The 23,056-nt window shown below is 53.0% G+C and overlaps 1 protein-coding gene across 1 annotated transcript in view; it reads left to right on the top strand.

Moving 5' to 3' along the window:
* LOC139419356 (LIM domain only protein 7-like) overlaps nt 1–23,056 on the top strand; it is an 85,073-nt gene that overhangs the window by 44,669 nt on the left and 17,348 nt on the right. The window contains exons 20-23 of the mRNA XM_071169296.1: nt 630–881; nt 981–1,080; nt 1,178–1,203; nt 4,169–4,282. Of these exons, the coding sequence (XP_071025397.1) occupies nt 630–881; nt 981–1,080; nt 1,178–1,203; nt 4,169–4,282 (492 nt within the window). The remainder of the gene's footprint in view (nt 1–629; nt 882–980; nt 1,081–1,177; nt 1,204–4,168; nt 4,283–23,056) is intronic.

The following is a 23,056-nucleotide window of genomic DNA, read 5'->3' as shown; positions in this document are numbered from 1 at the left end:
GATACCCCACACCACCCCAAATCTAATGATACCCCACACCACCCCAAATCTAATGACACCCCACCCCACCCCAAATCAAATGATACCCCAAATCTAATGATACCCCACACCACCCCAAATCTAATGATACCCCACACCACCCCAAATCTAATGATACCCCACACCACCCCAAATCTAATGATACCCCACACCACCCCAAATCTAATGACACCCCACCCCAAATCTAATGATACCCCAAATCTAATGATACCCCACACCACCCCAAATCTAATGATACCCCACACTACCCCAAATCTAATGACACCCCACCCCAAATCTAACAATACCCCAAATCTAATGATACCCCACACCACCCCAAATCTAATGATACCCCAAATCTAATGATACCCCACACCACCCCAAATCTAATGATACCTCACACCACCCCAAATCTAATGATACCCCACACCACCCCAAATCTAATGATACCCCACACCACCCCAAATCTAATGATACCTCACACCACCCCAAATCTAATGATACCCCACACCACCCCAAATCTAATGATACCCCACACCAAGGTAACCTCTCATCACTCTGTCTACAGGTAGATGGTTTGGTGAGTTAACCTCTCATCACTCTGTCTACAGGTAGATGGCTTGGTGAGGGTGAATGGAGAGACTCTCCCGTCCTCCCCGCCTTCCTCAGCCCTTCAATCCCCCTCCTCACCCATTCACTCCCCCCCACCCACCGAACACCCTGGTGCCAATCAGAAGACACAGGTGTCGGCCGTCAGCGCCCTGATTGGAGGGAGGAACTGTGTTGTCACGACGACCATCGTGACGGAACTCACCCAGACACACCTGCAGCCACGTCCGTTAGATATGATCAGCAACAAACAGGTGGGGAGCCACACCCACTCTCATTCATTTATTGATTGACGTTTGGTTGATTGATTGAATGGTTCTGATGCTCTTGGTTCCTTATTGATTGTCTGTTAGGTGAACGGCTCCATGGCATTGTCAAGGAGATCAGGGGAGGAGGCGGGGTCTGACTCTTCATTGCTTAGTAACCAGCACACCTACTCATCCTCGGTGACAGGTACGATGATATTACCCAGATTCCTGTTGCTGGGTGAACCAGGTTAGCGTTAATGCTGCTGCTGTAGCTAACACACTGTGTGTGTTTCCCTCCACAGAAGGACTGGAGGGGAGCAGTGGGACAGTGAGTACCATTTATAGCTCAGCATTCTCATTCTACAACTTGACCTTTATTCTAAAACCTGACCTTCATACTACAACTTGATCTTTATTCTCGAACCTGACCTTCATCCTAGAACTTGACCTTTATTCTAGAACCTGACCTTCATACTACAACTTGACCTTTATTCTAGAACCCGACTTTCATACTACAACTTGATTTTTATTCTAGAACCTGACCTTCATACTACAACTTGACCTTTATTCTAGAACCTGACCTTCATACTACAACTTGACCTTTATTCTAGAACCTGACCTGCATTCTAGAACTTGATCTTTATTCTAGAACCTGACTTTCATACTACAACTTGATCTTCATTCTAGAACCTGACCTTCATTCTACAACTTGATCTTTATTCTAGAACCTGACCTTCATACTACAACTTGATCTTTATTCTAGAACCTGACCTTCAGTCTACAACTTGATCTTTATTCTAGAACCTGACCTTCATTCTAGAACTTGATTTTTATTCTAGAAACTGACGTTGATTCTACAACTTGATCTTTATTCTAGAACCTGACCTTCATACTACAACTTTATCTTTATTCTAGAACCTGGCCTTCATACTACAACTTGATATTTATTCTAGAACCTGGCCTTCAGTCTACAACTTGATCTTTATTCTAGAACCTGGCCTTCAGTCTACAACTTGATTTTTATTCTAGAACCTGACCTTCATTCTACAACTTGATCTTTATTCTAGAACCTGACCTTCATACTACAACTTGATCTTTATTCTAGAACCTGACCTTCATTCTACAACTTGACCTATATTCTAGAACCTGACCTTCATACTACAACTTGACCTTTATTCTAGAACCTGATGTCGATTCCAGAACTTGATCTTTATTCTAGAACCTGACCTTCATTCTAGAACTTGATTTCTATTCATAGAACCCGATGTTGATTCTAGAACTTGGTCTTTATTCTAGAACCTGACTTTCATACTACATCTTGATCTTCATTCTAGAACCTGACTTTCATTCTACAACTTGACCTTTCTTCTAGAACCTGACCTTCATACTACAACTTGATCTTTATTCTAGAACCTGACCTTCATACTAAAACTTGACCTTTATTCTAGAACCCGACTTTCATACTACAACTTGATTTTTATTCTAGAACCTGACCTTCATACTACAACTTGATCTTTATTCTAGAACCTGACCTGCATCCTAGAACTTGACCTTTATTCTAGAACCCGACTTTCATACTACAACTTGATTTTTATTCTAGAACCTGACCTTCATACTACAACTTGACCTTTATTCTAGAACCTGACCTTCATACTACAACTTGACCTTTATTCTAGAACCTGACCTGCATTCTAGAACTTGATCTTTATTCTAGAACCTGACTTTCATACTACAACTTGAGCTTCATTCTAGAACCTGACCTTCATTCTACAACTTGATCTTTATTCTAGAACCCGACTTTCATACTACAACTTGATCTTTATTCTAGAACCTGACCTTCATACTACAACTTGATCTTTATTCTAGAACCTGACCTTCAGTCTACAACTTGATCTTTATTCTAGAACCTGACCTTCATTCTAGAACTTGATTTTTATTCTAGAAACTGACGTTGATTCTACAACTTGATCTTTATTCTAGAACCTGACCTTCATACTACAACTTTATCTTTATTCTAGAACCTGACCTTCATACTACAACTTGATATTTATTCTAGAACCTGGCCTTCAGTCTACAACTTGATCTTTATTCTAGAACCTGGCCTTCAGTCTACAACTTGATTTTTATTCTAGAACCTGACCTTCATTCTACAACTTGATCTTTATTCTAGAACCTGACCTTCATACTACAACTTGATCTTTATTCTAGAACCTGACCTTCATTCTACAACTTGACCTATATTCTAGAACCTGACCGTCATTCTACAACTTGACCTTTATTCTAGAACCTGATGTCGATTCCAGAACTTGATCTTTATTCTAGAACCTGACCTTCATTCTAGAACTTGATTTTTATTCATAGAACCCGATGTTGATTCTAGAACTTGATCTTTATTCTAGAACCTGACTTTCATACTACATCTTGATCTTCATTCTAGAACCTGACCTTCATTCTACAACTTGACCTTTCTTCTAGAACCTGACCTTCATACTACAACTTGATCTTTATTCTAGAACCTGACCTTCATACTAAAACTTGACCTTTTTTCTAGAACCCGACTTTCATACTACAACTTGATTTTTATTCTAGAACCTGACCTTCATACTACAACTTGATCTTTATTCTAGAACCTGACCTGCATTCTAGAACTTGATCTTTATTCTAGAACCTGACTTTCATACTACAACTTGATCTTTATTCTAGAACCTGACCTTCATACTACAACTTGATCTTTATTCTAGAACCTGACCTTCAGTCTACAACTTGATCTTTATTCTAGAACCTGACCTTCATTCTAGAACTTGATTTTTATTCTAGAAACTGACGTTGATTCTACAACTTGATCTTTATTCTAGAACCTGACCTTCATACTACAACTTTATCTTTATTCTAGAACCTGACCTTCATACTACAACTTGATTTTTATTCTAGAACCTGACCTTCATTCTACAACTTGACCTTTATTCTAGAACCTGACCTTCATACTACAACTTGATCTTTATTCTAGAACCTGACCTTCATTCTACAACTTGACCTATATTCTAGAACCTGACCTTCATTCTACAACTTGACCTTTATTCTAGAACCTGATGTCGATTCTAGAACTTGATCTTTATTCTAGAACCTGACCTTCATTCTAGAACTTGACCTTTATTGTAGAACCTGACCTTCATACTAGAACTTGATCTTTATTCTAGAACTTTGCCTGTCCTCTCGTCTCATCTTTCCTTTCCTTTCCTTGTGTGTGTGTGTGTGTGTGTGTGTGTGTGTGTGTGTGTGTGTGTGTGTGGTAGATGGAGAGCCCCATGTTGAACCTGGCTAAGCGTGTAGATCACTGGGTGTGGAACCCTGAGGATGAGAGAAGACGACAGGAGAAGTGGCAGCAGGAGCAGGAGAGATTCCTACAGGTGTGTGAGAGGAGACTACAGGAGAGGAGATAACAGGAAAGGAGATAACAGGAGAGGAGATTACAGGAGAGGAGATAACAGGAGAGGAGATAACAGGAGAGATTCCTACAGGTGTGTGAGAGGAGACTACAGGAGAGGTGATAACAGGAGAGGAGACTACAGGAGAGGTGACAACAGGAGAGGAGATAACAGGAGAGGAGATAACAGGAGAGGATACTACAGGAGAGGAGATAACAGGAGAGGAGATAACAGGAGAGATTCCTACAGGTATGTGAGAGGAGACTACAGGAGAGGTGATAACAGGAGAGGAGACTACAGGAGAGGAGTCTACAGGAGAGGAGACTACAGGAGAGGAGACTACAGGAGAGGAGATAACAGTAGAGATTCCTACAGGTGTGAAAGGAGACTACTGGAGAGGAGACAACAGGAGAGGAGACTACAGGAGAGGAGACTACAGGAGAGGTGATAACAGGAGAGATTCCTACAGGTGTGTGGGAGGAGACTACAGGAGAGGTGATAACAGGAGAGGAGATAACAGGAGAGGAGATAACAGGAGAGGTGATAACAAGAGAGGAGACTACAGGAGAGGAGATAACAGGAGAGGTGATAACAGGAGAGATTCCTACAGGTGTGTGGGAGGAGACTACAGGAGAGGAGATAACAGGAGAGGAGATAATAGGAGAGGAGATAACAGTAGAGATTCCTATAGGTGTGTGAATGGAGACTACAGGAGAGGAGACTACAGGAGAGGAGACTACAGGAGAGGAGACTTCAGGAGAGGTGATAACAGGAGAGGAGATAACAAGAGAGATTCCTACAGGTGTGTGGGAGGAGACTACAGGAGAGGAGATAACAGGAGAGGAGATAATAGGAGAGGAGATAACAGTAGAGATTCCTATAGGTGTGTGAATGGAGACTACAGGAGAGATGATAACAGGAGAGGAGATAACAGGAGAGGGGATAACAGGAGAGGGGATAACAGGAGAGGAGATAACAGGAGAGGGGATAACAGGAGAGGGGATAACAGGAGAGGAGATAACAGGAGAGGGGACTACAGGAGAGGTGATAACATGACAGGGACAGTGGAGGAGGATAGTTACAGCCAGGTATGGGACAGGGACAGTGGAGGAGGATAGGTACAGCCAGGTATGGGACAGGGACAGGGACAGTGGAGGAGGATAGTTACAGCCAGGTATGGGACAGGGACAGGGACAGTGGAGGAGGACAGTTACAGTCAGGTATGGGACAGGGACAGTGGAGGAGGATAGTTACAGTCAGGTATGGGACAGGGACAGTGGAGGAGGATAGTTACAGTCAGGTATGGGACAGGGACAGGGACAGTGGAGGAGGATAGTTACAGCCAGGTATGGGACAGGGACAGTGGAGGAGGATAGTTACAGCCAGGTATGGGACAGGGACAGTGGAGGAGGACAGTTACAGCCAGGTATGGGACAGGGACAGTGGAGGAGGATAGTTACAGCCAGGTATGGGACAGGGACAGGGACAGTGGAGGAGGACAGTTACAGCCAGGTATGGGACAGGGACAGGGACAGTGGAGGAGGATAGTTACAGCCAGGTATGGGACAGGGACAGGGACAGTGGAGGAGGACAGTTACAGCCAGGTATGGGACAGGGACAGGGACAGTGGAGGAGGATAGTTACAGCCAGGTATGGGACAGGGACAGTGGAGGAGGACAGTTACAGCCAGGTATGGGACAGGGACAGTGGAGGAGGATAGTTACAGCCAGGTATGGGACAGGGACAGGGACAGTGGAGGAGGATAGTTACAGCCAGGTATGGGACAGGGACAGTGGAGGAGGATAGTTACAGTCAGGTATGGGACAGGGACAGTGGAGGAGGATAGTTACAGTCAGGTATGGGACAGGGACAGTGGAGGAGGACAGTTACAGCCAGGTATGGGACAGGGACAGTGGAGGAGGATAGTTACAGCCAGGTATGGGACAGGGACAGTGGAGGAGGATAGTTACAGCCAGGTATGGGACAGGGACAGGGACAGTGGAGGAGGACAGTTACAGCCAGGTATGGGACAGGGACAGGGACAGTGGAGGAGGACAGTTACAGCCAGGTATGGGACAGGGACAGTGGAGGAGGACAGTTACAGCCAGGTATGGGACAGGGACAGTGGAGGAGGACAGTTACAGCCAGGTATGGGACAGGGACAGGGACAGTGGAGGAGGACAGTTACAGCCAGGTATGGGACAGGGACAGGGACAGTGGAGGAGGATAGTTACAGCCAGGTATGGGACAGGGACAGTGGAGGAGGACAGTTACAGCCAGGTATGGGACAGGGACAGGGACAGTGGAGGAGGATAGTTACAGCCAGGTATGGGACAGGGACAGTGGAGGAGGACAGTTACAGCCAGGTATGGGACAGGGACAGTGGAGGAGGATAGTTACAGCCAGGTATGGGACAGGGACAGGGACAGTGGAGGAGGACAGTTACAGCCAGGTATGGGACAGGGACAGTGGAGGAGGATAGTTACAGTCAGGTATGGGACAGGGACAGGGACAGTGGAGGAGGACAGTTACAGCCAGGTATGGGACAGGGACAGGGACAGTGGAGGAGGATAGTTACAGCCAGGTATGGGACAGGGACAGTTGAGGAGGACAGTTACAGCCAGGTATGGGACAGGGACAGGGACAGTGGAGGAGGATAGTTACAGCCAGGTATGGGACAGGGACAGTGGAGGAGGATAGTTACAGCCAGGTATGGGACAGGGACAGGGACAGTGGAGGAGGATAGTTACAGTCAGGTATGGGACAGGGACAGTGGAGGAGGACAGTTACAGCCAGGTATGGGACAGGGACAGGGACAGTGGAGGAGGACAGTTACAGCCAGGTATGGGACAGGGACAGTGGAGGAGGACAGTTACAGTCAGGTATGGGACAGGGACAGTGGAGGAGGACAGTTACAGCCAGGTATGGGACAGGGACAGGGACAGTGGAGGAGGATAGTTACAGTCAGGTATGGGACAGGGACAGTGGAGGAGGATAGTTACAGCCAGGTATGGGACAGGGACAGTGGAGGAGGACAGTTACAGCCAGGTATGGGACAGGGACAGTGGAGGAGGATAGTTACAGCCAGGTATGGGACAGGGACAGGGACAGTGGAGGAGGATAGTTACAGCCAGGTATGGGACAGGGACAGTGGAGGAGGACAGTTACAGTCAGGTATGGGACAGGGACAGTGGAGGAGGATAGTTACAGCCAGGTATGGGACAGGGACAGTGGAGGAGGACAGTTACAGCCAGGTATGGGACAGGGACAGGGACAGTGGAGGAGGATAGTTACAGCCAGGTATGGGACAGGGACAGTGGAGGAGGATAGTTACAGCCAGGTATGGGACAGGGACAGTGGAGGAGGACAGTTACAGCCAGGTATGGGACAGGGACAGTGGAGGAGGACAGTTACAGCCAGGTATGGGACAGGGACAGTGGAGGAGGACAGTTACAGCCAGGTATGGGACAGGGACAGTGGAGGAGGATAGTTACAGCCAGGTATGGGACAGGGACAGTGGAGGAGGATAGTTACAGTCAGGTATGGGACAGGGACAGTGGAGGAGGATAGTTACAGCCAGGTATGGGACAGGGACAGTGGAGGAGGATAGTTACAGTCAGGTATGGGACAGGGACAGTGACAGTGGAGGAGGATAGTTACAGCCAGGTATGGGACAGGGACAGTGGAGGAGGATAGTTACAGTCAGGTATGGGACAGGGACAGTGGAGGAGGATAGTTACAGTCAGGTATGGGACAGGGACAGTGGAGGAGGACAGTTACAGCCAGGTATGGGACAGGGACAGTGGAGGAGGATAGTTACAGCCAGGTATGGGACAGGGACAGTGGAGGAGGATAGTTACAGCCAGGTATGGGACAGGGACAGGGACAGTGGAGGAGGACAGTTACAGCCAGGTATGGGACAGGGACAGGGACAGTGGAGGAGGACAGTTACAGCCAGGTATGGGACAGGGACAGTGGAGGAGGACAGTTACAGCCAGGTATGGGACAGGGACAGTGGAGGAGGACAGTTACAGCCAGGTATGGGACAGGGACAGGGACAGTGGAGGAGGACAGTTACAGCCAGGTATGGGACAGGGACAGGGACAGTGGAGGAGGATAGTTACAGCCAGGTATGGGACAGGGACAGTGGAGGAGGACAGTTACAGCCAGGTATGGGACAGGGACAGGGACAGTGGAGGAGGATAGTTACAGCCAGGTATGGGACAGGGACAGTGGAGGAGGACAGTTACAGCCAGGTATGGGACAGGGACAGTGGAGGAGGATAGTTACAGCCAGGTATGGGACAGGGACAGGGACAGTGGAGGAGGACAGTTACAGCCAGGTATGGGACAGGGACAGTGGAGGAGGATAGTTACAGTCAGGTATGGGACAGGGACAGGGACAGTGGAGGAGGACAGTTACAGCCAGGTATGGGACAGGGACAGGGACAGTGGAGGAGGATAGTTACAGCCAGGTATGGGACAGGGACAGTTGAGGAGGACAGTTACAGCCAGGTATGGGACAGGGACAGGGACAGTGGAGGAGGATAGTTACAGCCAGGTATGGGACAGGGACAGTGGAGGAGGATAGTTACAGCCAGGTATGGGACAGGGACAGGGACAGTGGAGGAGGATAGTTACAGTCAGGTATGGGACAGGGACAGTGGAGGAGGACAGTTACAGCCAGGTATGGGACAGGGACAGGGACAGTGGAGGAGGACAGTTACAGCCAGGTATGGGACAGGGACAGTGGAGGAGGACAGTTACAGTCAGGTATGGGACAGGGACAGTGGAGGAGGACAGTTACAGCCAGGTATGGGACAGGGACAGGGACAGTGGAGGAGGATAGTTACAGTCAGGTATGGGACAGGGACAGTGGAGGAGGATAGTTACAGCCAGGTATGGGACAGGGACAGTGGAGGAGGACAGTTACAGCCAGGTATGGGACAGGGACAGTGGAGGAGGATAGTTACAGCCAGGTATGGGACAGGGACAGGGACAGTGGAGGAGGATAGTTACAGCCAGGTATGGGACAGGGACAGTGGAGGAGGACAGTTACAGTCAGGTATGGGACAGGGACAGTGGAGGAGGATAGTTACAGCCAGGTATGGGACAGGGACAGTGGAGGAGGACAGTTACAGCCAGGTATGGGACAGGGACAGGGACAGTGGAGGAGGATAGTTACAGCCAGGTATGGGACAGGGACAGTGGAGGAGGATAGTTACAGCCAGGTATGGGACAGGGACAGTGGAGGAGGACAGTTACAGCCAGGTATGGGACAGGGACAGTGGAGGAGGACAGTTACAGCCAGGTATGGGACAGGGACAGTGGAGGAGGACAGTTACAGCCAGGTATGGGACAGGGACAGTGGAGGAGGATAGTTACAGCCAGGTATGGGACAGGGACAGTGGAGGAGGATAGTTACAGTCAGGTATGGGACAGGGACAGTGGAGGAGGATAGTTACAGCCAGGTATGGGACAGGGACAGTGGAGGAGGATAGTTACAGTCAGGTATGGGACAGGGACAGTGACAGTGGAGGAGGACAGTTACAGCCAGGTATGGGACAGGGACAGGGACAGTGGAGGAGGATAGTTACAGTCAGGTATGGGACAGGGACAGGGACAGTGGAGGAGGACAGTTACAGCCAGGTATGGGACAGGGACAGTGGAGGAGGACAGTTACAGCCAGGTATGGGACAGGGACAGGGACAGTGGAGGAGGATAGTTACAGTCAGGTATGGGACAGGGACAGTGGAGGAGGATAGTTACAGTCAGGTATGGGACAGGGACAGGGACAGTGGAGGAGGATAGTTACAGCCAGGTATGGGACAGGGACAGGGACAGTGGAGGAGGATAGTTACAGCCAGGTATGGGACAGGGACAGGGACAGTGGAGGAGGATAGTTACAGCCAGGTATGGGACAGGGACAGGGACAGTGGAGGAGGATAGTTACAGCCAGGTATGGGACAGGGACAGTGGAGGAGGATAGTTACAGCCAGGTATGAGACAGGGACAGTGGAGGAGGATAGTTACAGCCAGGTATGGGACAGGGACAGTGGAGGAGGACAGTTACAGCCAGGTATGGGACAGGGACAGGGACAGTGGAGGAGGATAGTTACAGCCAGGTATGGGACAGGGACAGTGGAGGAGGACAGTTACAGCCAGGTATGGGACAGGGACAGGGACAATGGAGGAGGATAGTTACAGCCAGGTATGGGACAGGGACAGTGGAGGAGGATAGTTACAGCCAGGTATGGGACAGGGACAGTGGAGGAGGACAGTTACAGCCAGGTATGGGACAGGGACAGTGGAGGAGGACAGTTACAGCCAGGTATGGGACAGGGACAGTGGAGGAGGACAGTTACAGCCAGGTATGGGACAGGGACAGTGGAGGAGGACAGTTACAGCCAGGTATGGGACAGGGACAGTGGAGGAGGATAGTTACAGCCAGGTATGGGACAGGGACAGTGGAGGAGGACAGTTACAGCCAGGTATGGGACAGGGACAGTGGAGGAGGATAGTTACAGCCAGGTATGGGACAGGGACAGGGACAGTGGAGGAGGACAGTTACAGCCAGGTATGGGACAGGGACAGGGACAGTGGAGGAGGATAGTTACAGCCAGGTATGGGACAGGGACAGTGGAGGAGGATAGTTACAGCCAGGTATGGGACAGGGACAGGGACAGTGGAGGAGGACAGTTACAGCCAGGTATGGGACAGGGACAGGGACAGTGGAGGAGGACAGTTACAGCCAGGTATGGGACAGGGACAGGGACAGTGGAGGAGGACAGTTACAGCCAGGTATGGGACAGGGACAGGGACAGTGGAGGAGGACAGTTACAGCCAGGTATGGGACAGGGACAGTGGAGGAGGACAGTTACAGCCAGGTATGGGACAGGGACAGTGGAGGAGGATAGTTACAGTCAGGTATGGGACAGGGACAGTGGAGGAGGATAGTTACAGCCAGGTATGGGACAGGGACAGGGACAGTGGAGGAGGATAGTTACAGCCAGGTATGGGACAGGGACAGGGACAGTGGAGGAGGATAGTTACAGCCAGGTATGGGACAGGGACAGGGACAGTGGAGGAGGACAGTTACAGCCAGGTATGGGACAGGGACAGGGACAGTGGAGGAGGACAGTTACAGCCAGGTATGGGACAGGGACAGTGGAGGAGGACAGTTACAGCCAGGTATGGGACAGGGACAGGGACAGTGGAGGAGGACAGTTACAGCCAGGTATGTGACAGGGACAGTGGAGGAGGATAGTTACAGCCAGGTATGGGACAGGGACAGGGACAGTGGAGGAGGATAGTTACAGCCAGGTATGGGACAGGGACAGGGACAGTGGAGGAGGACAGTTACAGCCAGGTATGGGACAGGGACAGGGACAGTGGAGGAGGATAGTTACAGCCAGGTATGGGACAGGGACAGGGACAGTGGAGGAGGACAGTTACAGTCAGGTATGGGACAGGGACAGTGGAGGAGGATAGTTACAGCCAGGTATGGGACAGGGACAGTGGAGGAGGATAGTTACAGCCAGGTATGGGACAGGGACAGGGACAGTGGAGGAGGATAGTTACGGTCAGGTATGGGACAGGGACAGTGGAGGAGGACAGTTACAGCCAGGTATGGGACAGGGACAGTGGAGGAGGATAGTTACAGCCAGGTATGGGACAGGGACAGTGGAGGAGGACAGTTACAGCCAGGTATGGGACAGGGACAGTGGAGGAGGATAGGTACAGCCAGGTATGGGACAGGGACAGGGACAGTGGAGGAGGACAGTTACAGCCAGGTATGGGACAGGGACAGTGGAGGAGGATAGTTACAGCCAGGTATGGGACAGGGACAGGGACAGTGGAGGAGGACAGTTACAGTCAGGTATGGGACAGGGACAGGGACAGTGGAGGAGGATAGTTACAGCCAGGTATGGGACAGGGACAGGGACAGTGGAGGAGGACAGTTACAGCCAGGTATGGGACAGGGACAGTGGAGGAGGATAGTTACAGCCAGGTATGGGACAGGGACAGGGACAGTGGAGGAGGATAGTTACAGCCAGGTATGGGACAGGGACAGTGGAGGAGGACAGTTACAGCCAGGTATGGGACAGGGACAGTGGAGGAGGATAGTTACAGCCAGGTATGGGACAGGGACAGTGGAGGAGGATAGTTACAGCCAGGTATGGGACAGGGACAGTGGAGGAGGACAGTTACAGCCAGGTATGGGACAGGGACAGGGACATTGGAGGAGGATAGTTACAGCCAGGTATGGGACAGGGACAGTGGAGGAGGACAGTTACAGCCAGGTATGGGACAGGGACAGTGGAGGAGGATAGTTACAGTCAGGTATGGGACAGGGACAGTGGAGGAGGATAGTTACAGCCAGGTATGGGACAGGGACAGTGGAGGAGGATAGTTACAGCCAGGTATGGGACAGGGACAGTGGAGGAGGACAGTTACAGCCAGGTATGGGACAGGGACAGTGGAGGAGGATAGTTACAGCCAGGTATGGGACAGGGACAGGGACAGTGGAGGAGGATAGTTACAGCCAGGTATGGGACAGGGACAGTGGAGGAGGACAGTTACAGCCAGGTATGGGACAGGGACAGGGACAGTGGAGGAGGACAGTTACAGCCAGGTATGGGACAGGGACAGGGACAGTGGAGGAGGACAGTTACAGCCAGGTATGGGACAGGTACAGGGACAGTGGAGGAGGATAGTTACAGCCAGGTATGGGACAGGGACAGGGACAGTGGAGGAGGACAGTTACAGCCAGGTATGGGACAGGGACAGTGGAGGAGGATAGGTACAGCCAGGTATGGGACAGGGACAGGGACAGTGGAGGAGGACAGTTACAGCCAGGTATGGGACAGGGACAGTGGAGGAGGATAGTTACAGCCAGGTATGGGACAGGGACAGGGACAGTGGAGGAGGACAGTTACAGTCAGGTATGGGACAGGGACAGGGACAGTGGAGGAGGATAGTTACAGCCAGGTATGGGACAGGGACAGGGACAGTGGAGGAGGATAGTTACAGCCAGGTATGGGACAGAGACAGGGACAGTGGAGGAGGACAGTTACAGCCAGGTATGGGACAGGGACAGTGGAGGAGGACAGTTACAGCCAGGTATGGGACAGGGACAGGGACAGTGGAGGAGGATAGTTACAGCCAGGTATGGGACAGGGACAGTGGAGGAGGATAGGTACAGTCAGGTATGGGACAGGGACAGTGGAGGAGGACAGTTACAGCCAGGTATGGGACAGGGACAGTGGAGGAGGATAGGTACAGTCAGGTATGGGACAGGGACAGTGGAGGAGGACAGTTACAGCCAGGTATGGGACAGGGACAGTGGAGGAGGATAGTTACAGCCAGGTATGGGACAGGGACAGGGACAGTGGAGGAGGATAGTTACAGCCAGGTATGGGACAGGGACAGTGGAGGAGGACAGTTACAGCCAGGTATGGGACAGGGACAGTGGAGGAGGATAGTTACAGCCAGGTATGGGACAGGGACAGGGACAGTGGAGGAGGACAGTTACAGCCAGGTATGGGACAGGGACAGTGGAGGAGGATAGTTACAGCCAGGTATGGGACAGGGACAGTGGAGGAGGACAGTTACAGCCAGGTATGGGACAGGGACAGTGGAGGAGGATAGTTACAGTCAGGTATGGGACAGGGACAGGGACAGTGGAGGAGGACAGTTACAGCCAGGTATGGGACAGGGACAGTGGAGGAGGATAGTTACAGCCAGGTATGGGACAGGGACAGGGCAAGTGGAGGAGGACAGTTACAGCCAGGTATGGGACAGGGACAGTGGAGGAGGATAGTTACAGCCAGGTATGGGACAGGGACAGTGGAGGAGGATAGTTACAGCCAGGTATGGGACAGGGACAGTGGAGGAGGACAGTTACAGCCAGGTATGGGACAGGGACAGGGACAGTGGAGGAGGATAGTTACAGCCAGGTATGGGACAGGGACAGTGGAGGAGGACAGTTACAGTCAGGTATGGGACAGGGACAGGGACAGTGGAGGAGGACAGTTACAGCCAGGTATGGGACAGGGACAGTGGAGGAGGATAGTTACAGCCAGGTATGGGACAGGGACAGTGGAGGAGGGTAGTTACAGTCAGGTATGGGACAGGGACAGGGACAGTGGAGGAGGACAGTTACAGCCAGGTAGGACAGGGACAGTGGAGGAGGATAGTTACAGCCAGGTATGGGACAGGGACAGTGGAGGAGGATAGTTACAGCCAGGTATGGGACAGGGACAGGGACAGTGGAGGAGGACAGTTACAGCCAGGTATGGGACAGGGACAGTGGAGGAGGATAGTTACAGCCAGGTATGGGACAGGGACAGTGGAGGAGGACAGTTACAGCCAGGTATGGGACAGGGACAGTGGAGGAGGACAGTTACAGCCAGGTATGGGACAGGGACAGTGGAGGAGGACAGTTACAGCCAGGTATGGGACAGGGACAGTGGAGGAGGATAGTTACAGCCAGGTATGGGACAGGGACAGTGGAGGAGGATAGTTACAGTCAGGTATGGGACAGGGACAGTGGAGGAGGATAGTTACAGCCAGGTATGGGACAGGGACAGTGGAGGAGGATAGTTACAGTCAGGTATGGGACAGGGACAGTGACAGTGGAGGAGGACAGTTACAGCCAGGTATGGGACAGGGACAGGGACAGTGGAGGAGGATAGTTACAGTCAGGTATGGGACAGGGACAGGGACAGTGGAGGAGGACAGTTACAGCCAGGTATGGGACAGGGACAGTGGAGGAGGACAGTTACAGCCAGGTATGGGACAGGGACAGGGACAGTGGAGGAGGATAGTTACAGTCAGGTATGGGACAGGGACAGTGGAGGAGGATAGTTACAGTCAGGTATGGGACAGGGACAGGGACAGTGGAGGAGGATAGTTACAGCCAGGTATGGGACAGGGACAGGGACAGTGGAGGAGGATAGTTACAGCCAGGTATGGGACAGGGACAGGGACAGTGGAGGAGGATAGTTACAGCCAGGTATGGGACAGGGACAGGGACAGTGGAGGAGGATAGTTACAGCCAGGTATGGGACAGGGACAGTGGAGGAGGATAGTTACAGCCAGGTATGAGACAGGGACAGTGGAGGAGGATAGTTACAGCCAGGTATGGGACAGGGACAGTGGAGGAGGACAGTTACAGCCAGGTATGGGACAGGGACAGGGACAGTGGAGGAGGATAGTTACAGCCAGGTATGGGACAGGGACAGTGGAGGAGGACAGTTACAGCCAGGTATGGGACAGGGACAGGGACAATGGAGGAGGATAGTTACAGCCAGGTATGGGACAGGGACAGTGGAGGAGGATAGTTACAGCCAGGTATGGGACAGGGACAGTGGAGGAGGACAGTTACAGCCAGGTATGGGACAGGGACAGTGGAGGAGGACAGTTACAGCCAGGTATGGGACAGGGACAGTGGAGGAGGACAGTTACAGCCAGGTATGGGACAGGGACAGTGGAGGAGGACAGTTACAGCCAGGTATGGGACAGGGACAGTGGAGGAGGATAGTTACAGCCAGGTATGGGACAGGGACAGTGGAGGAGGACAGTTACAGCCAGGTATGGGACAGGGACAGTGGAGGAGGATAGTTACAGCCAGGTATGGGACAGGGACAGGGACAGTGGAGGAGGACAGTTACAGCCAGGTATGGGACAGGGACAGGGACAGTGGAGGAGGATAGTTACAGCCAGGTATGGGACAGGGACAGTGGAGGAGGATAGTTACAGCCAGGTATGGGACAGGGACAGGGACAGTGGAGGAGGACAGTTACAGCCAGGTATGGGACAGGGACAGGGACAGTGGAGGAGGACAGTTACAGCCAGGTATGGGACAGGGACAGGGACAGTGGAGGAGGACAGTTACAGCCAGGTATGGGACAGGGACAGGGACAGTGGAGGAGGACAGTTACAGCCAGGTATGGGACAGGGACAGTGGAGGAGGACAGTTACAGCCAGGTATGGGACAGGGACAGTGGAGGAGGATAGTTACAGTCAGGTATGGGACAGGGACAGTGGAGGAGGATAGTTACAGCCAGGTATGGGACAGGGACAGGGACAGTGGAGGAGGATAGTTACAGCCAGGTATGGGACAGGGACAGGGACAGTGGAGGAGGATAGTTACAGCCAGGTATGGGACAGGGACAGGGACAGTGGAGGAGGACAGTTACAGCCAGGTATGGGACAGGGACAGGGACAGTGGAGGAGGACAGTTACAGCCAGGTATGGGACAGGGACAGTGGAGGAGGACAGTTACAGCCAGGTATGGGACAGGGACAGGGACAGTGGAGGAGGACAGTTACAGCCAGGTATGTGACAGGGACAGTGGAGGAGGATAGTTACAGCCAGGTATGGGACAGGGACAGGGACAGTGGAGGAGGATAGTTACAGCCAGGTATGGGACAGGGACAGGGACAGTGGAGGAGGACAGTTACAGCCAGGTATGGGACAGGGACAGGGACAGTGGAGGAGGATAGTTACAGCCAGGTATGGGACAGGGACAGGGACAGTGGAGGAGGACAGTTACAGTCAGGTATGGGACAGGGACAGTGGAGGAGGATAGTTACAGCCAGGTATGGGACAGGGACAGTGGAGGAGGATAGTTACAGCCAGGTATGGGACAGGGACAGGGACAGTGGAGGAGGATAGTTACGGTCAGGTATGGGACAGGGACAGTGGAGGAGGACAGTTACAGCCAGGTATGGGACAGGGACAGTGGAGGAGGATAGTTACAGCCAGGTATGGGACAGGGACAGTGGAGGAGGACAGTTACAGCCAGGTATGGGACAGGGACAGTGGAGGAGGATAGGTACAGCCAGGTATGGGACAGGGACAGGGACAGTGGAGGAGGACAGTTACAGCCAGGTATGGGACAGGGACAGTGGAGGAGGATAGTTACAGCCAGGTATGGGACAGGGACAGGGACAGTGGAGGAGGACAGTTACAGTCAGGTATGGGACAGGGACAGGGACAGTGGAGGAGGATAGTTACAGCCAGGTATGGGACAGGGACAGGGACAGTGGAGGAGGACAGTTACAGCCAGGTATGGGACAGGGACAGTGGAGGAGGATAGTTACAGCCAGGTATGGGACAGGGACAGGGACAGTGGAGGAGGATAGTTACAGCCAGGTATGGGACAGGGACAGTGGAGGAGGACAGTTACAGCCAGGTATGGGACAGGGACAGTGGAGGAGGATAGTTACAGCCAGGTATGGGACAGGGACAGTGGAGGAGGATAGTTACAGCCAGGTATGGGACAGGGACAGTGGAGGAGGACAGTTACAGCCAGGTATGGGACAGGGACAGGGACATTGGAGGAGGATAGTTACAGCCAGGTATGGGACAGGGACAGTGGAGGAGGACAGTTACAGCCAGGTATGGGACAGGGACAGTGGAGGAGGATAGTTACAGTCAGGTATGGGACAGGGACAGTGGAGGAGGATAGTTACAGCCAGGTATGGGACAGGGACAGTGGAGGAGGATAGTTACAGCCAGGTATGGGACAGGGACAGGGACAGTGGAGGAGGACAGTTACAGCCAGGTATGGGACAGGGACAGTGGAGGAGGATAGTTACAGCCAGGTATGGGACAGGGACAGGGACAGTGGAGGAGGATATGTTACAGCCAGGTATGGGACAGGGACAGTGGAGGAGGACAGTTACAGCCAGGTATGGGACAGGGACAGGGACAGTGGAGGAGGACAGTTACAGCCAGGTATGGGACAGGGACAGGGACAGTGGAGGAGGACAGTTACAGCCAGGTATGGGACAGGTACAGGGACAGTGGAGGAGGATAGTTACAGCCAGGTATGGGACAGGGACAGGGACAGTGGAGGAGGACAGTTACAGCCAGGTATGGGACAGGGACAGTGGAGGAGGATAGGTACAGCCAGGTATGGGACAGGGACAGGGACAGTGGAGGAGGACAGTTACAGCCAGGTATGGGACAGGGACAGTGGAGGAGGATAGTTACAGCCAGGTATGGGACAGGGACAGGGACAGTGGAGGAGGACAGTTACAGTCAGGTATGGGACAGGGACAGGGACAGTGGAGGAGGATAGTTACAGCCAGGTATGGGACAGGGACAGGGACAGTGGAGGAGGATAGTTACAGCCAGGTATGGGACAGAGACAGGGACAGTGGAGGAGGACAGTTACAGCCAGGTATGGGACAGGGACAGTGGAGGAGGACAGTTACAGCCAGGTATGGGACAGGGACAGGGACAGTGGAGGAGGATAGTTACAGCCAGGTATGGGACAGGGACAGTGGAGGAGGATAGGTACAGTCAGGTATGGGACAGGGACAGTGGAGGAGGACAGTTACAGCCAGGTATGGGACAGGGACAGTGGAGGAGGATAGGTACAGTCAGGTATGGGACAGGGACAGTGGAGGAGGACAGTTACAGCCAGGTATGGGACAGGGACAGTGGAGGAGGATAGTTACAGCCAGGTATGGGACAGGGACAGGGACAGTGGAGGAGGATAGTTACAGCCAGGTATGGGACAGGGACAGTGGAGGAGGACAGTTACAGCCAGGTATGGGACAGGGACAGTGGAGGAGGATAGTTACAGCCAGGTATGGGACAGGGACAGGGACAGTGGAGGAGGACAGTTACAGCCAGGTATGGGACAGGGACAGTGGAGGAGGATAGTTACAGCCAGGTATGGGACAGGGACAGTGGAGGAGGACAGTTACAGCCAGGTATGGGACAGGGACAGTGGAGGAGGATAGTTACAGTCAGGTATGGGACAGGGACAGGGACAGTGGAGGAGGACAGTTACAGCCAGGTATGGGACAGGGACAGTGGAGGAGGATAGTTACAGCCAGGTATGGGACAGGGACAGGGCAAGTGGAGGAGGACAGTTACAGCCAGGTATGGGACAGGGACAGTGGAGGAGGATAGTTACAGCCAGGTATGGGACAGGGACAGTGGAGGAGGATAGTTACAGCCAGGTATGGGACAGGGACAGTGGAGGAGGACAGTTACAGCCAGGTATGGGACAGGGACAGGGACAGTGGAGGAGGATAGTTACAGCCAGGTATGGGACAGGGACAGTGGAGGAGGACAGTTACAGTCAGGTATGGGACAGGGACAGGGACAGTGGAGGAGGACAGTTACAGCCAGGTATGGGACAGGGACAGTGGAGGAGGATAGTTACAGCCAGGTATGGGACAGGGACAGTGGAGGAGGGGACAGTGGAGGAGGACAGGGACAGTGGAGGAGGACAGTTACAGCCAGGTATGGGACAGGGACAGTGGAGGAGGATAGTTACAGCCAGGTATGGGACAGGGACAGTGGAGGAGGATAGTTACAGCCAGGTATGGGACAGGGACAGGGACAGTGGAGGAGGACAGTTACAGCCAGGTATGGGACAGGGACAGTGGAGGAGGATAGTTACAGCCAGGTATGGGACAGGGACAGGGACAGTGGAGGAGGACAGTTACAGCCAGGTATGGGACAGGGACAGTGGAGGAGGATAGTTACAGCCAGGTATGGGACAGGGACAGTGGAGGAGGACAGTTACAGCCAGGTATGGGACAGGGACAGGGACAGTGGAGGAGGACAGTTACAGTCAGGTATGGGACAGGGACAGGGACAGTGGAGGAGGACAGTTACAGTCAGGTATGGGACAGGGACAGTGGAGGAGGATAGTTACAGCCAGGTATGGGACAGGGACAGGGACAGTGGAGGAGGACAGTTACAGCCAGGTATGGGACAGGGACAGGGACAGTGGAGGAGGACAGTTACAGCCAGGTATGGGACAGGGACAGTGGAGGAGGACAGTTACAGCCAGGTATGGGACAGGGACAGGGACAGTGGAGGAGGATAGTTACAGTCAGGTATGGGACAGGGACAGCGGAGGAGGATAGTTAAAGCCAGGTATGGGACAGGGACAGTGGAGGAGGACAGTTACAGCCAGGTATGGGACAGGGACAGTGGAGGAGGACAGTTACAGCCAGGTATGGGACAGGGACAGTGGAGGAGGATAGTTACAGCCAGGTATGGGACAGGGACAGTGGAGGAGGACAGTTACAGCCAGGTATGGGACAGGGACAGGGACAGTGGAGGAGGACAGTTACAGCCAGGTATGGGACAGGGACAGTGGAGGAGGATAGTTACAGCCAGGTATGGGACAGGGACAGTGGAGGAGGACAGTTACAGTCAGGTATGGGACAGGGACAGTGGAGGAGGATAGTTACAGCCAGGTATGGGACAGGGACAGGGACAGTGGAGGAGGACAGTTACAGCCAGGTATGGGACAGGGACAGGGACAGTGGAGGAGGATAGTTACAGCCAGGTATGGGACAGGGACAGTGGAGGAGGATAGTTACAGCCAGGTATGGGACAGGGACAGTGGAGGAGGATAGTTACAGCCAGGTATGGGACAGGGACAGGGACAGTGGAGGAGGATAGTTACAGCCAGGTATGGGACAGGGACAGTGGAGGAGGACAGTTACAGCCAGGTATGGGACAGGGACAGTGGAGGAGGACAGTTACAGCCAGGTATGGGACAGGGACAGTGGAGGAGGACAGTTACAGCCAGGTATGGGACAGGGACAGTGGAGGAGGATAGTTACAGCCAGGTATGGGACAGGGACAGGGACAGTGGAGGAGGACAGTTACAGCCAGGTATGGGACAGGGACAGGGACAGTGGAGGAGGACAGTTACAGCCAGGTATGGGACAGGGACAGGGACAGTGGAGGAGGACAGTTACAGCCAGGTATGGGACAGGGACAGTGGAGGAGGATAGTTACAGCCAGGTATGGGACAGGGACAGGGACAGTGGAGGAGGACAGTTACAGCCAGGTTTGGGACAGGGACAGTGGAGGAGGACAGTTACAGCCAGGTATGGGACAGGGACAGGGACAGTGGAGGAGGACAGTTACAGCCAGGTATGGGACAGGGACAGGGACAGTGGAGGAGGACAGTTACAGCCAGGTATGGGACAGGGACAGTGGAGGAGGATAGTTACAGCCAGGTATGGGACAGGGACAGGGACAGTGGAGGAGGACAGTTACAGCCAGGTATGGGACAGGGACAGGGACAGTGGAGGAGGACAGTTACAGCCAGGTATGGGACAGGGACAGGGACAGTGGAGGAGGATAGTTACAGTCAGGTATGGGACAGGGACAGCGGAGGAGGATAGTTAAAGCCAGGTATGGGACAGGGACAGTGGAGGAGGACAGTTACAGCCAGGTATGGGACAGGGACAGGGACAGTGGAGGAGGACAGTTACAGCCAGGTATGGGACAGGGACAGTGGAGGAGGATAGTTACAGCCAGGTATGGGACAGGGACAGTGGAGGAGGACAGTTACAGCCAGGTATGGGACAGGGACAGGGACAGTGGAGGAGGACAGTTACAGCCAGGTATGGGACAGGGACAGTGGAGGAGGATAGTTACAGCCAGGTATGGGACAGGGACAGTGGAGGAGGACAGTTACAGTCAGGTATGGGACAGGGATAGTGGAGGAGGATAGTTACAGCCAGGTATGGGACAGGGACAGGGACAGTGGAGGAGGACAGTTACAGCCAGGTATGGGACAGGGACAGGGACAGTGGAGGAGGATAGTTACAGCCAGGTATGGGACAGGGACAGTGGAGGAGGATAGTTACAGCCAGGTATGGGACAGGGACAGTGGAGGAGGATAGTTACAGCCAGGTATGGGACAGGGACAGGGACAGTGGAGGAGGATAGTTACAGCCAGGTATGGGACAGGGACAGTGGAGGAGGACAGTTACAGCCAGGTATGGGACAGGGACAGTGGAGGAGGACAGTTACAGCCAGGTATGGGACAGGGACAGTGGAGGAGGACAGTTACAGCCAGGTATGGGACAGGGACAGTGGAGGAGGATAGTTACAGCCAGGTATGGGACAGGGACAGGGACAGTGGAGGAGGACAGTTACAGCCAGGTATGGGACAGGGACAGGGACAGTGGAGGAGGACAGTTACAGCCAGGTATGGGACAGGGACAGGGACAGTGGAGGAGGACAGTTACAGCCAGGTATGGGACAGGGACAGTGGAGGAGGATAGTTACAGCCAGGTATGGGACAGGGACAGGGACAGTGGAGGAGGACAGTTACAGCCAGGTATGGGACAGGGACAGTGGAGGAGGACAGTTACAGCCAGGTATGAGACAGGGACAGTGGAGGAGGATAGTTACAGTCAGGTATGGGACAGGGACAGTGGAGGAGGATAGTTACAGCCAGGTATGGGACAGGGACAGGGACAGTGGAGGAGGACAGTTACAGCCAGGTATGGGACAGGGACAGTGGAGGAGGACAGTTACAGCCAGGTATGGGACAGGGACAGTGGAGGAGGACAGTTACAGCCAGGTATGGGACAGGGACAGTGGAGGAGGACAGTTACAGCCAGGTATGGGACAGGGACAGGGACAGTGGAGGAGGATAGTTACAGCCAGGTATGGGACAGGGACAGTGGAGGAGGATAGTTACAGCCAGGTATGGGACAGGGACAGGGACAGTGGAGGAGGATAGTTACAGCCAGGTATGGGACAGGGACAGTGGAGGAGGACAGTTACAGCCAGGTATGGGACAGGGACAGTGGAGGAGGACAGTTACAGCCAGGTATGGGACAGGGACAGGGACAGTGGAGGAGGATAGTTACAGCCAGGTATGGGACAGGGACAGTGGAGGAGGACAGTTACAGCCAGGTATGGGACAGGGACAGTGGAGGAGGATAGTTACAGCCAGGTATGGGAC

Source organism: Oncorhynchus clarkii, chromosome 10 (assembly GCF_045791955.1).
Source record: "Oncorhynchus clarkii lewisi isolate Uvic-CL-2024 chromosome 10, UVic_Ocla_1.0, whole genome shotgun sequence".
In the NCBI taxonomy this organism is placed as follows: Eukaryota; Metazoa; Chordata; class Actinopteri; order Salmoniformes; family Salmonidae; genus Oncorhynchus; species Oncorhynchus clarkii.
This window is presented reverse-complemented; position numbering and strand designations above follow the sequence as displayed.